Source organism: Hypanus sabinus, chromosome 26 (genome assembly GCF_030144855.1).
Source record: "Hypanus sabinus isolate sHypSab1 chromosome 26, sHypSab1.hap1, whole genome shotgun sequence".
Classification (NCBI taxonomy): Eukaryota; Metazoa; Chordata; class Chondrichthyes; order Myliobatiformes; family Dasyatidae; genus Hypanus; species Hypanus sabinus.
In genome coordinates this window covers 2,950,910-2,966,499 of record NC_082731.1, presented here as the reverse complement: position 1 = coordinate 2,966,499, position 15,590 = coordinate 2,950,910, and the positions used below count along the sequence as shown (strand labels likewise).

General features: G+C 43.7%; 1 protein-coding gene across 3 annotated transcripts in view; it reads right to left on the bottom strand.

Annotated features, from left to right (window-relative positions):
* The window catches only part of sympk (symplekin), a 117,063-nt gene that overhangs the window by 54,878 nt on the left and 46,595 nt on the right, over positions 1–15,590 (bottom strand). For 2 of the 3 annotated variants that reach the window (XM_059951382.1, XM_059951380.1), the window contains exons 12-16: positions 13,786–13,942; positions 11,613–11,848; positions 8,157–8,238; positions 7,948–8,061; positions 6,670–6,817 (exon numbers count right to left, since the gene is read on the bottom strand). In XM_059951382.1, the coding sequence (XP_059807365.1) occupies positions 6,670–6,817; positions 7,948–8,061; positions 8,157–8,238; positions 11,613–11,848; positions 13,786–13,942 (737 nt within the window). The remainder of the gene's footprint in view (positions 1–6,669; positions 6,818–7,947; positions 8,062–8,156; positions 8,239–11,612; positions 11,849–13,785; positions 13,943–15,590) is intronic. The other variant, XM_059951381.1, reaches the window with a different exon arrangement.

The window sequence follows — 15,590 nt, the reverse complement described above, 5'->3', positions numbered from 1 at the left end:
TCCATTACCCCATCACCCAGGACATGCCTTCTTCTCATTGCTACCATCAGGGAGGTACAGAAGCCTGAAGAGATACACTTAATGTTTCAGGAACATCTTCTTTCCTTCTGTCATCAGATTTCTGAATGGACAATGAACCCATAAATACTACTTCTATCATTTCCCCTCTCTTTTTGCACTTATTTATTTTTTTTAATATAGGAGTGACACTGTAATTTATAGTTTTATATTATTATATATTGTAAAGTACTACTGCCACTAAACAACACATCCCACAACATATGCCAGTGATATTGCACTTTGGGTTCAGAGCTAGCAGCATGTTCTTTGTTGAGATGTGTGAACTCTGGGAGACCTCCAGACACCTTGATAGCTGTGTGAAGTGCACTGCATCAGGTGAAGCTCCTTGGAGACCATGTTAGGAAACGGAGCAGCAGCTAGACAACCTTCGGGTCAGAGGGAAACTGAGGAGGTGACAGACAGGAACTACGGGGCGGGGGGCGGTGGGGGGAGTCACCCAGCTAGACAACCTTCGGGTCAGAGGGAAACTGAGGAGGTGACAGACAGGAACTACGGGGCGGGTGGGGGCAGTCACATAGTTGGACAACCTTCGGGTCAGAGGGAAACTGAGGAGGTGACAGACAGGAACTACGGGGCGGGGGGGCGGTGGGGGGAGTCACCCAGCTAGACAACCTTCGGGTCAGAGGGAAACTGAGGAGGTGACAGACAGGAACTACGGGGCGGGGGGGCGGTGGGGGGAGTCACCCAGCTAGACAACCTTCGGGTCAGAGGGAAACTGAGGAGGTGACAGACAGGAACTACGGGGCGGGTGGGGGCAGTCACATAGTTGGACAACCTTCGGGTCAGAGGGAAACTGAGGAGGTGACAGACAGGAACTACGGGGCGGGGGGGCGGTGGGGGGAGTCACCCAGCTAGACAACCTTCGGGTCAGAGGGAAACTGAGGAGGTGACAGACAGGAACTACGGGGCGGGGGGTGGGGGGAGTCACCCAGCTAGACAACCTTCGGGTCAGAGGGAAACTGAGGAGGTGACAGACAGGAACTACGGGGCGGGGGGGGCGGTGGGGGGAGTCACCCATTTGGACAACCTTCGGGTCAGAGGGAAACTGAGGAGGTGACAGACAGGAACTACGGGGCGGGGGGGCAGTGGGGGGAGTCACCCATTTGGACAACCTTCGGGTCAGAGGGAAACTGAGGAGGTGACAGACAGGAACTACGGGGCGGGTGGGGCGGTGGGGGGAGTCACCCAGCTAGACAACCTTCGGGTCAGAGGGAAACTGAGGAGGTGACAGACAGGAACTACGGGGCGGGGGGTGGGGGGGAGTCACACAGGTACCAACCTCTTGCAACTAAGGTGACTGTCAAGAAAGGGCTGCCAGTGCAGAGTACCCCTGTAGCCTACTGGAGGAAGTCACAGCAACGATATGCACTGAGTCTGGCTCCATGGCTCAGAAGGGAAAGGGGAAGAAAAGGAACGTAGTACTGATAGAGAATCCCATGGTTAAAGGAGCAGAAAGCAGTACAAAAGATACCTCAGTGGTGTCTCGCATCCCTGGTCATGGTCAGGAACGTCTCAAATCGGGTCCATGATATTCTAAGTGGGGAGAGTGATAGGGCAGAAGCCATGGTGCATATTGGTACCAACGACACTGGTAAAAAAGGGAGGGGGTCCTGGAAAGAGGGAGTAGAGGGAATTAAGCAGAAAGCTGAAAAGCAGGACCTCCACATTAGTGATCTCTGCATTGCTGTCTGTGAAAGCAGGTATAGGATGATTTGCAGATGAATCCGTAGCTGAGGAATTGGTGCTAAGGGCAGGGTTACAGATTTCTGGATCATTGGGATCTCTTCTGGGGAATTTACAAAAAGGACAGATTACACCTGGACCTGAAGGGGACCAATATCCTTACAGGCAAGTTTGCTAGAGCTGTGAGGGAGGGCTTAAACTAATTTGGCAGAGTGATAGTGCTGAGGATGGGGGAGTTAGTAGACAACTAGATCCAGAGTGTAGTGAAATTATGAGGAGGAACAGTCAGGCGATAGGGCGAATTGCAATCAGTGGGATGAGTTAAAGTATAACAGGGGGCCAAAATCAACAAGGGTGACAAATACAGGACTGAAGGTGTTATATTTGAATGCACATTGTATACAGAATAAGGTAGATGATCTTGTAACACAGAGATGGGCAGGTATGATGTTGTGGGCATTTCTGAGTCGTGGCTGAAACATCCAAGGATACACGATGTATCAAAAGGACAAGCAGATGGGCAGAGGGATGGAGGTGCTTTACTGGTAGAGGTGACATAGGATTGGAAGATGTAGAATCCTTGTGGGTAGAGTTAAGGAACTGAAAAGGTAAAAAGACCCTTTTGGGAGTTATATACAGACCTCCAAATAGTATAACCATATAACAATTACAGCACGGAAACAGGCCATCACAGCCCTTCTAGTCCGTGCCAAACACTTACTCTCACCTAGTCCCACTGACCCACATTTAGCCCATAACCCTCCATTTCTTTCCTGTCCATATACCTATCCAATTTTTTTTAAATGACAGTAGCGAGGATGTGGACCACAAATTATAAAGGGAGATAGAAAATGCATCTCAAAAGGGTAATGTTGCGATTATCATGGGGGATTTCAATATGTAAGCAGATTGGGGAAAATCAGGTTACTGCTGGATCGCAAGAGAGTGAATTTAAATTATGCCTACAGGGTGGCTTTCTAGAGCAGCTTGTGATTGAGCCCACAAAGGGAAGATTAAGCCCACTAGGAGAACAGCAATTCTGGCTTGAGGGCTATGTAATAACCAAAAATTGATTAAGGAGCTTAAGGTAAAGGAGCCCTTGAGAGGTAGTATTCAAATATATCATAGAATTCACCCTGCAGTTTTGAGAAGATAAAATCAGATGTATCAGTATTACAATGGAGTAAACAGATGCATAAGAGAGGAACTGGCCAAAGTTGATTGGAAGGGGACACTAGCAGGGATGATGATAGAACAGCATTCGCTGGTGTTTCTGGGGGAAATTCAGAAGGCACAGGAATTATGCAACATAAAGATGAAGTAGTATTCTAAAGGGAAGATGAGGCAACTGTGGCTCACACAGAAAGTCAAAGACAGCATAAAATATAAGTAAAGGGCATATAATATTACCAACATTAGTGAGAAGAGGGTTGAAAAGCCTTTAAAAACCAACAGAAGGCAACTAAAAAGCCATAAAGAGAGAAAAGATGAAATTTGAAGGTAAGCTATTCAGTAATATAAGAGGATACAAAAATGATTTTTCAGATATTTATAAAGAGTAAAAGAGATACGAGAGCGGATATTGGATCATTGGAAAATGATTCCAGAGAGGTAGCAATGGGAACAAAGAAATGGCGGACGAACTTAATAAGTATTTCGAGCAAGTCTTCATATGACAAACACAGGCAGAGTGTCAGGGCAGAAGTGTCGTTGCTACTTAGCGGAAGGTGCTTCTGAAGCTAGAAAGTCTGAAGGAACACAAATCACCTGGACCTGATGCTCTATACCCGTGTTCTGAAGGGGATAGCTGAAGAAAGAATAATCTTTCAAGAATCACTCTGTTCTGAAATGGTTTCTAGAGGACTGGAAAATTGCAAATGTCATTCCAAGGGGGAGGCAGAAGAACTGAAATTATAGGCTAATTAGCCTGACTTTAGTGGTTTGAAAGATGTTGAAAACTATTATTAAGGATGAGGTTTCAGGGTACTTGGAGGCACACGGTAAAATAGGCCAGTCAGTATAGTTTCCTCTTGGGGAAATCTTGCCTGATAGAATTTTTGGAATTTTTTGAGGAAATAACAGGCGGAAAAAACAAAGGAGAATCAATTGATGTTGTTTATTTAGATTTTCAAAAGACCTTTAACAAGGTCCGCACATGAGGCTGCTTACCAAGAGCCCATGGTATTACAGGAAAGGTACATGGACAGAAGATTAGCGGACAGGCAGGAGGCAAAGAGTGGGATTAAAGGGGGCTTTTCTGGTTGGCTGCCGGTAACTACTGGTGTGTCACAAGGGTCAGTGTTGGAACCGCTTCTTTTGATGTTATATGTCAATGATTTGGATGAAAGAATTGATGGCTTTGCTGACGGTACAAAGATAGGTTGAGGGGTAGGTCATGTTGAGTAAGCAGAGTGTCTACAGAATTTGGACAGATCAGGGAAATGGGCAAAGAAGTGGCAGAAGGAATAAAAGCGAGGTCTATGTTCTAAATGGGGAGAAAATGCAAAAATCGGTGGTGCAAAGCCACTTTGGAGTCCTCATACAGGATTTACTCAACATTAACTTACAGAGTGCGTCGATGGTAAGGAAGGTAAATACAATGTTAGCATTCAATTTAAGTGGACTAGAATATAAGAGCAAGGATATAAATCTGAAGCTTTATAAGGCATTGATCAGATTGCACTTGAAGTTTTGAGAGCTGTTTTGAGCCCCTATCTAAGGGAAGATGGGCTGACATTGGGGAGGGTCGAGGACGGTCGCAAGAATGATCATGGATATGGAAGTGTTTACATATAAGAGGCATTTAACATTTCTGGGCTTGTACTCACTGGAGTTTAGGAGAACAAGGGGGGAAACCTTTTGAATACTGAAAGGCCTAGATAGAGTGGATGCGGTGAGGATGCTTCCTGTAATGAGTCTAGGACAGGCATGGGCAAACTACGGCCCGCGGGCCATATGCGGCCCGTTAAGCTTTTTAATCCGGCCAGCAGAACTTGATGAAATTATATTAATAAACCTTGTTCCCCGCAATTCTGGCGTTTTCCCAATAGATGACGCACTCTATATACATTTGTGGTGACCCATTTCCTGGCACATCCGAACCGGCTCACAATTAGCCAGCGTTCCGGCGAAGGGAGATAGCCTGCGGGGATTTGCGAGCACAGGGCTTTGGAGCCTCTGCGCAGGGGGGCAGGTTGAGGGAGGCTTAAAAGTGAGGCTGGGGATTTCGAATAAAGATTTTTTCTTCGACTGCAGTTACCGACTCCATGTCGTAATTTTAGCGCTGCATGTAGCACACCGCTACACATTGACCTTTGTTGAGGTGCAGCGTATTACTCCACATTTGCGCTTTACTCTTTGTTCGGCTCGACCTATTTGTGTGAACAGGTGTTCAGCGTCATGAACGTCAACAAAGCCAGCCACAGATCCAAGTTAACTGACCAACACCTCAGATCCATCCTGAGAATCGCCTCAACAAAACTAAATCCAGACTTTGATGCACTGGCTAAAAAGGGAGACTGAAATTAAATTCCCACTGAAATTAAAAATAAGTTTCTTCGTTGTGTTATGTAAAAAATGCATTTGAAAATATTTTTTTCAATAAGCTTTACATGTTACATGTCATTTCTGTTACGTGATGGACATGAGCAGTGCGCAGGTGCACGTACCTTCTCAGAATAAAAAATGCGCTCCAGATCAAATAACGCGCTCCGCATACTGGCGCGCTCTCACTGTTCTGTCATTGTGCGGGTCGTTGTTGAGTTTTGGCACAGGGGACAATTGAATAAGATCGAGCAGGACAAGTAGACCTGCATCTCCTACCGTTTTTGAAATAAAGACAGTCAGGAGGAGAGTGATGATGATAATATCTTGAAGGATAACAGAATTTTCAGTGCTTTAAAATGATAACTGTTACTATTTAAAAAAGCTGTATTTTATTCATTTAATTTTCAGTGTTTTAAAAGTCATTTCAATAAATAGCTAAATACCATGGGACTTCAAAGACAGATATTTTGTTGTAATGCATTTGTTCATTTTCAATTGAAATTAAAGCACATGGTTTCTACATATCCCATGATATTTTATTTTCTCTCATGAGGTTTATTACCAAAACACTCCGTCCATCTGCTCCTGGTCCGGCCCCCCTGTCAAATTTTAGAACCCTTTGTGGTCCTCAAGTCAAAAAGTTTGCCCACCCCTGGTCTAGGACCAGAAGGCACAGCTTCAGAATTGAGGGACGTCCAGACAGAATGAAGATTTCTTTAGCCAGATGATGATTAATTTGTGGCAGGCTAGTTCATTAGCTATATTTAAGGTGAAGGTCGTTAGGTTCTTGATTAATCAGGGCATCAAAGGTTACAGAGAGAAGGCAAAAGAATGGTGTTGAGAGGGATAATAAATCAGCCATGATAGAATGTTGGAGATCATATGATGGGCTGAATGGCCTAATTCTGCCTCTATGTCGTATGATAAAAAAGCCCCTTATACCTACAAAAGTCCAGATCTCTCCATCCTCTGCATTCGCATGCCTACCAGCCTCTTAAATTCTTCTATTAAATGTAATATTCCAGATGCAGCCCAACTGTAATTTTATAAAGAAGCAACATTTCTTTTGATACTCATCCATCCATAAGAAACAGTAAAATCCTAGCAAGACTACCACAGACTTTCTCACCCGTCACGTTAACGTGCACATTTACCCAGTGTCAGCTGTCAGACCTCCCCAAGTTAGCGAATGCCAAGTCAGAAGAGTACATTTGCATTTCGATATAGTACAGTCTGACTGGTTTCATCTCACCCGTCACGTTAACGTACACATTTAAGATCTGCTCACTGCAGGCAAACTGTCTTCTTTACTTCAACCTCAGAGAGTCCAGAGTGACAGAGTACACACAGAGCTCTCACCTGTATCTTTGTCAGCCCCAAAGAGAATGGAGGGCGGATTGGGGTGCACCAGCAGTTGCAAGTAATTCAGGGCAAACTTCTCGATGTAATCACGCAGTTGCTCTTTCTCATACATTCTTTTAATGAACATCAATGCCTGTGAGCGGACCTAGAGACAAAACCGAGTATCACTAGGAGTGCGCTATCACTTCTGGGTGCCTACAGCACATAAACAAGCTGATTTCGAAGGGGAAAATGGATCACCACTGTAGGCAGAGGTCATATCTTATCAGGGAGTGGTAATAAATCTAATTCCAGTCATTCACAACCTTGGGCTGGTCTCAAAGCTTTCATTACCAATGAAGCATTTCTGAAGTGCAGCCACTTTGCAATGTAGGAGTCACTGGAGATAACGTGCTCACATCTCACACTAAAAACTAATTAATGATCCAAGTTACATTAGTTGAGAGGTAGATACCGAGGAAATCTCATTTAACACCCAAACGCTAGCCTGGATTGTGTTTAAGATTTAGAGCAATCCTAAGAGTAATTATAATTATATAGAGTAATACAGCAAAACAAGGTCCATCAAATCTACAGCCATCTTTTACCCATCTACACAAATCCCATTTCATTTTTACCACATTCCAATCAATTCCTCCCAGATTCAACACTCACCTACACACGAGGAGTAATTTACCACGGCCAACTGACCTACCAACTTGTGCACATCTTAAGTGGGAGCAAACTGGAACACAGGAAACCCATGAGGTCACAGGGAGAACATGCAAACTCCACCCAAGATCCACAGACCATGCCACTCAGATTACTTGGAATGGGACAAATCCACACCTTACAAGAGACAATAACAATGTCACTCTCTGAACTATAGCAACACATACAGAATGCTGGAGGAACTCAGCAGGCCAGGCAGCATCTATGGGGAGGAATAAACAGTCGGCATTTTAGGCCAAGACCCTTCATCAGCACTCATTTTATACATGTTACACTAGATTTCCAGCACCTGTGGAATCTCATTTTTATTCTCTGAACCACGCATGACACCAAGAATCAAGGAGCTTCCTCCTATAAAGTCAGCTCATGAATTTCCAGAAAAGGAGTCCCAATACCTATTCACACCTAGCACGAATCCAGTCTTCAGGAAAGAGATCTGAAAGTAAATTGAATATTAAAAGAAAGCAGATAATTGTTAAGGATTTAAAGTGGGGAACAGATCCCTAGCCCATTCCTCCCAAAGCCCCACAGAAAACTGGAAACAGCTGTTTCTTGTGACTTCACCTTGTCCTTCTCATGGGAGCTCAGATCAAGCAGCACATGAAGATACTGTAACTGTTTCGAGGGGCGTTTGAAGACCAGATCTCTCAGTGTCGACATTCCCAGGTAGATCCGAGTCTAAGGAAAGGTAGCGAGGAAACCAAAGTCAGCTTCTCATTGGAACAGGTTGAATAATGTAGCCAGCAGCCACAGAACAATGGCCTGCAACTTACCTCATCCTCACAATACCTCCGGATCACTTCTAATGCATTATCAGTTATAGATGGAGCCTCCAGAACCAGCTTTGTAAACAGCCTAATGAGAGGAGACGTACAATTAAAAAACACCAAAGAAATTATAGGAAACATTCCAACCTGATTAAAGGAGAGTCTGCAGATGAATTATAAAGACCTAAAGCTTGTGAGTATAAAAATCACCAACCTGCATTTAAATAGTGCTTTTTGTGTAGGACAAAACATCCCAAGGCTCTAAATAAAGATAACAGACCTGAAAGGTTAACTTTCTCTCTACGTAGATGTTGCCTGAACTGAAACATTTTCAGAGGGCCTAGAGAAAACACGGACTCCTGAGAGGATGTCACTATTTAACTCTGAGCTCTGACACCCAAAGCTATAATAACATCGTGCTAACCACAATGCTACCATGGGGGCCAGTATGATTAGTTTCACAGAGTGCACAGCACTTAGTGAGAACAAGGGTACAGGCAGCAGTATTTTACGTGGCCTCTACTTCAGAGAATGTATGGCAGAATGAACAACTTCCCAAAATTGGAGAAAGGCCAATTTTGACAGCATCCGAAATGATCTGGCAAGTGTGTTTGAGGAACAGGCTGTTTGCTGGCAAAGATGCGCTTGGAAAGTCAGAGGCCTTCAAAAACATAATTTTGAGAGTACAAAACTTGTACGTACCTGTAAGAATAAAAGGTAAAGATAACAAAGTGTATTGAACCTTGGTTTTCAAGAGATATTGAGGCCCTGTTTAAGAGAAGGAGATGCGTAGCAGGTATGAGCAAGTAGGAACAAATGAAGTGTTTATGGAGTATAAGAAATGCAAAAGAACACTTAAAGAAATCAGGAGGGCTAAAAGGAGGCATGAAGTTGCTTTAGCAGACAAGTTGAAGGAAAATCCTAAGGGATGCTGCAGGTATGTTAAAAGCAAAATGATTGCTCAGGACAAAATTGGTCCTGTGGAAGACCAGAATGGTAATCCACGTGTGGAGCCAAAACAGATGGTGGAGATCTTAATGTAACCTTTGCATCTGTATTTACTTGGGAGACAGATACAGAGCCAAGTGAGACAACGTGGCATCAACTTCAAGAACCCTCTATAGGATACAGAGAAGGTGGTGTTTGCCACCTGATGTGGTGTTTGCAAATCAAGGTGGATAAATCCCCAGAGCCTGACAAGGTGTCCCTTGTCAGGCATGTGCAGAAATTGCTGGGGCCCTAGCAGAGTTATTTAAAATATTCTTAGCAACAAGAAATGTTGTTCCGCTGTTTAAAAAAAGGCTCTAAACAGAAACTGGGAAATTATCGGCTGGTGAGCCTCACATCAATTGGGGGAAAGTTATTGCAAGGTATTCTGAGGGATCGAATATACAAGTATTTGGATAGACATGGGCTTGAGGATAGTCAGCATGGCATGGTGCATGTAGGTCATGTCTAACCGATCTTACAGAGTTTTTTGAGGAAGTTACCAGGAAAATGGATGTTATCTACATGGATGTTAGTGAGGCATTTGACAAAGTCCCACATGGGAAGCTGGTCAAGAACAGTTGCTTTGCTTCCAGGATGAGGTAGACATTAGCCTTGTGGGGGAAGCCAGAGAGCTGTAGTTGAGAGTTCCCTCTCTGACTGAATGCCTGTGGAGTGCTGCAGGGATAGGTGCTGGGTCTGTTGTTGTTTGTCATCCACATCAATGATCTAGATGAAACTGTGGTTAACTGGAACAGCAAATTTGCAGATGACACCAAGATTGGGGATGTAGTAGACAGTGAGTAAGGCCATCATGGCTTGCAGAGGGAACTGCATCAGTTGGAAAAATAGGCTGAAAAATGGCAGGTGGAATTTAATACAAGGTTTTGCATTTCAGTAGGACCAAACAGGCTAGGTCTTACAGAGTAAATGGTAGGGCACTGAGGAGTGTGGTAGAACAAAGGGATCTGGGAATATATTTACATAATTTGTTGTAAGTGGCATCACAGGTAGATGGGGTCATAAAGAAAGATTTTGGTACATCAGCCTTCATAAATCAACATGTTGAGGACAGAAGATGGCATGTTATGTTGATGTGCTATAAGACATAGGTGAGGCCAAATTTGCAGTACTGTGTCCAGTTTTGGTCACCTACCTACAGGAAAGATGAAAACAAGGTTAAAAGAGTGCTGAGAAAATTTACAAAGATGTTGCCAGGTTGGAGGACCCAAGTTATAGGAGATTAGAAAGTTTTTGACAGGAACAGGCCATTCAGCCCAACAGAGCTTGCCAAATTGCTATTCACATAGTGTGTGAAAATAACTATTGAGTTTACATTTGAGAAGATTACATAGGTTAGGTCTGTATCCTTTAGAATGTCAAAGATTGAAAAGAGATTTGATATAAGTATACAAAAATATGAGGAGTGAGTGCAAACAGGCTTCTTCCAGAGGTTGGGTGGGACTACAACCAGAGATCGTGGCTTAAGGGTGAAAGGTGAAAAGTTTAAGGGGAACATGAGGGGAAACTTCTTCACTCAGAGGGTTGTGAAAGTGTGGAATGAGCTGCCAGCACATTCAAGCTCAATTTCAATGTTTAAGAGAAGTTAGGATAGGGCTGTGGAGGGCTACGATCCAGGTCTTTGGGAGTAGGCAGCTTAAAAATTTCGGTATGGACTTCCTAGGCCAAAGGGCCTGTTTCTGTGCTGAACTTCTCTTTGACTCTTTAACCAAAAATGCAGTCACGCAGCTAAATCAGAATGATAAAATAAACTGTAAGCTTTTACATCAGAATCATCTTTGAGGAAAGAAATGTATTTACGTAGCACTTTTCACAAATTTTGCTGTCAATAATATAGCAGACAACTTGCAGTTGTCTCCTACATTAAGTATTTCATTGACAGCAAAACTATAAGTAGTTTTTTTTTGTTTGGTTCACTGCCTGTTTTTAAAATAGTGTGGATCAGTAAAAACGATTCAAGGTGGTGACCCATTGGATAAATTGACATTTGGTACAATAAAGAAGAGAGCAATAAAGATACGTCATTAGAGAACAAAATGAAGCAGAATGGAAGATAGTGTAACCAAAGAGAATAAAAAAATTCCTTCAACTTTCCAAACAACACACACAAAATGCTGGTGGAACACAGCAAGCCAGGCAGCATCTATAGGGAGAAGCGCTGCTGACATTTCAGGCCAAGACCCAAGGCATGCCTGGCCTGCTGTGTTCCACCAGCATTTTGTGTGTTGTTTGAATTTCCAGCATCTGCAGATCTCCTCGTGTTTGCCCTTCAACTTTCCATATAGCTTTGCTTTTTAGCTTGGCACAAGTCAGTGTTCTGAGTTGTGATCAGAATACTGGAATAAAGTTCAAACAACCAGTGATCTACCCCATTGAGAGATGCAAAGAGAAAACTGAACAAGCAACACAAAGAGTAAGGAAGCAAGTAAATTTCCCACTGTCACTCCTACTGACCCGTCCTTCTGGTCTGGTTTCTCTTGCAGGCCGGACAATAGGCTAGTCAGACACTCATCATAATTCTCAAGGCTGCCATTGGGCCATTGGCTAAGATACAAGTTGTACTCTTGGTAAAGCCATGCAAATGCAAGGTCAACACGGTTTCGGATATCCTCAAGTATGAAATCCAGCATCTCGACTTTCATTCTCCCATCAAATTGCGTCACAAGACGTGCCAGGATCTTCACACGGATCTGGGTAAGAAATTCATTAATAAACTTCACATGCAGTCAGTGGAAAGGAAAATATCACAAAACTTTTGATGAAAATTTGCTTCTCTGCATTATACACAAGTCTCCAATCTTGGTTATATCCAACTTTATTTGTCACATGTACATCGAAACAAAGAGTAGGGATTAACGGGTCCTTTTCAGAATAGCAGGCAGTGCCGAGTGGGGTACCACAAGGCTCGGTGCTGGGACCGCAGCTATTTACAATATACATTAATGATTTAGATGAAGGGATTAAAAGTAACATTAACAAATTTGTAGATGACACAAAGCTGAGCGGCAGTGTGAAATGTGAGCAGGATGTTAGGCGGATGCAGGGTGACTTGGACAGGTTGGGTGAGTGGGCAGATGCATGGCAGATGCAGTTTAATATCGATAAATGTGAGGTTATCCACTTTGGTGGCAAGAACAGGAAGGCAGGTTACTATCTGAATGGTGTCAAGTTAGGAAAAGGGGAAGTACAATGAGATCTAGGTGTCCTTGTTCATCAGTTACTGAAAGTAAGCATGCAGGTACAGCAGGCAGTGAAGAAAGCTAATGGCATGTTGGCCTTCATAACAAGGGGAGTTGAGTATAGGAGCAAAGAGGTCCTTCTGCAGTTGTATAGGGCTCTGGTGAGACCACACCTGATTGAAACGTAAGATTATTAAGGGTTTAGACACGCTAGGGGCAGGAAACATGTCCCCGATGTTGGGGGAATCCAGAACCAGAAGCCACAGTTTAAGAATAAGGGGTATGCCATTTAGAACAGAGTTGAGGAAAAACTTCCTCACCCAGAGAGTTGTGAACCTATGCCTCAGAAGGCAGTGGAGACCAATTCTCTGGATGCTTTCAAGAAAGAGTTAGATAGAGCTCTTAAAGATAGTGGAGTCAAGAGATATGGGGAGAAGGCAGGAACGGAGTACTGATTGTGGATGATCAGCCATGATCACATTGAATGGCAGTGTTGGTTCAAAGGGCCAAATGGTCTACTCCTGCATCTATTGTCTAAGGTCTATTGAAACACACAGAGAAATGAATCATTTCCGTTGAGGATGTGCTGGAAGCAATCCACAATAGCCACCGAGCTTCCGGCACAATACAGTATGCCCACAATTTACTAACCTCATCCCTCATGCCTTTAGAATGTAGGAGGAAACCCAAGCTTCTAAAGGAAAGCCACGCAATCATAGGCAGACTGTACAAACTCCTTACAGATAATGGCAGGAACTGAACCCCGATCCAGCTGGCACTGCAAAGCGTGGAATTAATCATTAAACTACCGTCCAGTCCAGCTACGCAGCAGGAAACTCGCTCAGCCTCCTTCAGTATGTGGTTATGACTGCACACCTTTTAAAATGCTACTCAGCTACCTGATCAGAACTGCACTACAATGCTGAAGGAACTCAGCAAGTCAGGCAACATCTATGGAAATGAATAAACAGTTAATGGAGCAAGGCTTAATCAACGTGGATTGTAAATTTGGATTAATTCAGATTTATAATGTGCTACAGCTTCTATTTCTGGTCGCTCATTTTTGTTACCAGCTTTGGGTGATTTTTGAATCGGGATGGCCTGCAGATAATGAACACTGAGCTGAACTGAGCCTTTTGATTGTGTGTTCTAATATTCTGTGTTTTCGCTCATTTTTTCTGTTGCTGTTTGCACAATTTTTTTTGCACGTGGGGGTAGTGGGTTTGATGTTTGATATTTTTCTTTGAATGGATTGGTTCCATGGTTCTTCTTTGTTTCATGACTGTCTGTGAGGAAGACAAATTTCAGGGTTGTATACTGCATACATGCTTTGATGTTTCAGACTGTAAAGGAAGGGAGAAGATGCCAAAATAAAAAGATGGAAGGAAGGAAAGGAAGACAAGCTAGAAGGTGATAGGTGATGGCAGATGCTTTCACGTTATACATACCGGACCAGCTCCGCCTCGTGCCACTGCTTTCTCAGAGTTCAGGATGCGCTTCAAGGCACCAATCTTCAGCTTATCTATCTTATCTGCAGGCAACTGCTGCACCACGTCACCCAGACGAAAAACCTTCTTCCGCCCACTCTGTCCCATCGGCCTAAAACTGACAGAGAAACCGATCAATGATTGGAAAGGATCCAACGTGTTCTAAGCCAAAAATAAAATTACGTGCTTTTGTAGCACCTTTATTGCAACAAAACATCCCAAGATTTCACACAGGAGCATGACACAGAATTTGACACTGAACAACACATGGAGACAACAGACGGCTTGGTCAAAAAGGATGGCTTCAAGGAGCGTTTTCAAAGTGGATGGGGGAGGGGATTCCAGAGCTAAACGTCTTGTGGCTGAATGCTGACCCAAAGATTGGAATTGGAACACTGAGGGTTGGAGGAGATTAAAGGATAAAGACGTGTTCGTGATGTGATACCCGTGAAATCTGGCAGATTCTGGAAACCCAGAGCAATACACACAAATAAACAGTTGACATTCATCAGGACTGGCAAGAAAGAGGGAAGAAACAAGAAGAAGGGGGAAAAGGGGAGGAGGACCCAAAAAGCAGAATTTCCTAGTGGCCAATCATTTCAATTCCTACACCCATTCCTGTTCCAACATGTTGATTCATGGCCTCCTCTTCTGTCACAATGAGGCCACTCTCAGGTTGGAGGAGCAACACTGCATATTCCTTCTAGGTACCCTCCAACCTAATGGCATGAACATCGATTTCTACAACTTCTGGTATTTTTATTCTCTCACCCACTTCCCTAGTCTTCATTTTCCCATTTTGGCCTCTCACCTCACCTGTCTATCCCTCTGATGCCCCTCCTCCTTCCTTTTCTCCGATGATCCACTCTCCTCTCCTATCAGATTCCTTATTCTCCAACCTTTTGCCTTTTTCACTATCACCTCCCAGCTTCTTCCCACCAAACTGGCTTCACCTATCACCTTTCTAGATTGTCCTCCCTTCTCCCCACCACCTTATTCTGGCTTCTTCCCAATTCCTTTCCATCCTGAAGAAGGCCCAAAATGTCCTTTCCATAGGTGCTATCTGACCTGCTGAGTTCCACCAGCATTTTATGCGCACTACTAAAGAAAGCCATGTAGTGATTTGAAAACAAAAATAAAAACTTCAAACTTGAGTTTGTATTTAACGAGGAGCTAATGTTGGTCAACCAGCTGAGTTGATGGAAGAAATTCGTATTTGTCTTGGAGAGCAAACACAAGGAAATCTGCAGATGCTGGAAATTCAAACAACACACACAAAATGCTGGTGGAACACAGCAGGCCGGGTAGCATCTATAAGGAGAAGCACTGTCGACGTTTTGGGCCGAGACTCTTGATCCTGGTGAAGGGTCTCGGCCCAAAACGTCGACAGTGCTTCTCCTTATAGATGCTGCCTGGCCTGCTGTGTTCCACCAGCATTTTGTGTGTGTTATCTGTCTTGGAGAGTCAGGACTGAGGCTGCAGAATATTACTGTTTGTAAAATATCAGGTAGCATGTCTTGAGGTGACTTAATATTTCAGTTCCTAGCTCCACTTAAGAATTTGCATGTCAAAATAAACTCAATCTCTTGATAAAATCCCAATCGATTACAGATCTTTGCTAGGGTTGTGAATTAGTTTAATAGTGCTGTCCTCATTTCTGCCTGTTAATCCTGAGAGATCTCTAGAGCTCTGCACTACTGTTGACAATCATGGTTACAGCAAGCATGCCCAAGCTCTGGAATTCCCTGCCAAAATTGCTGTCACTC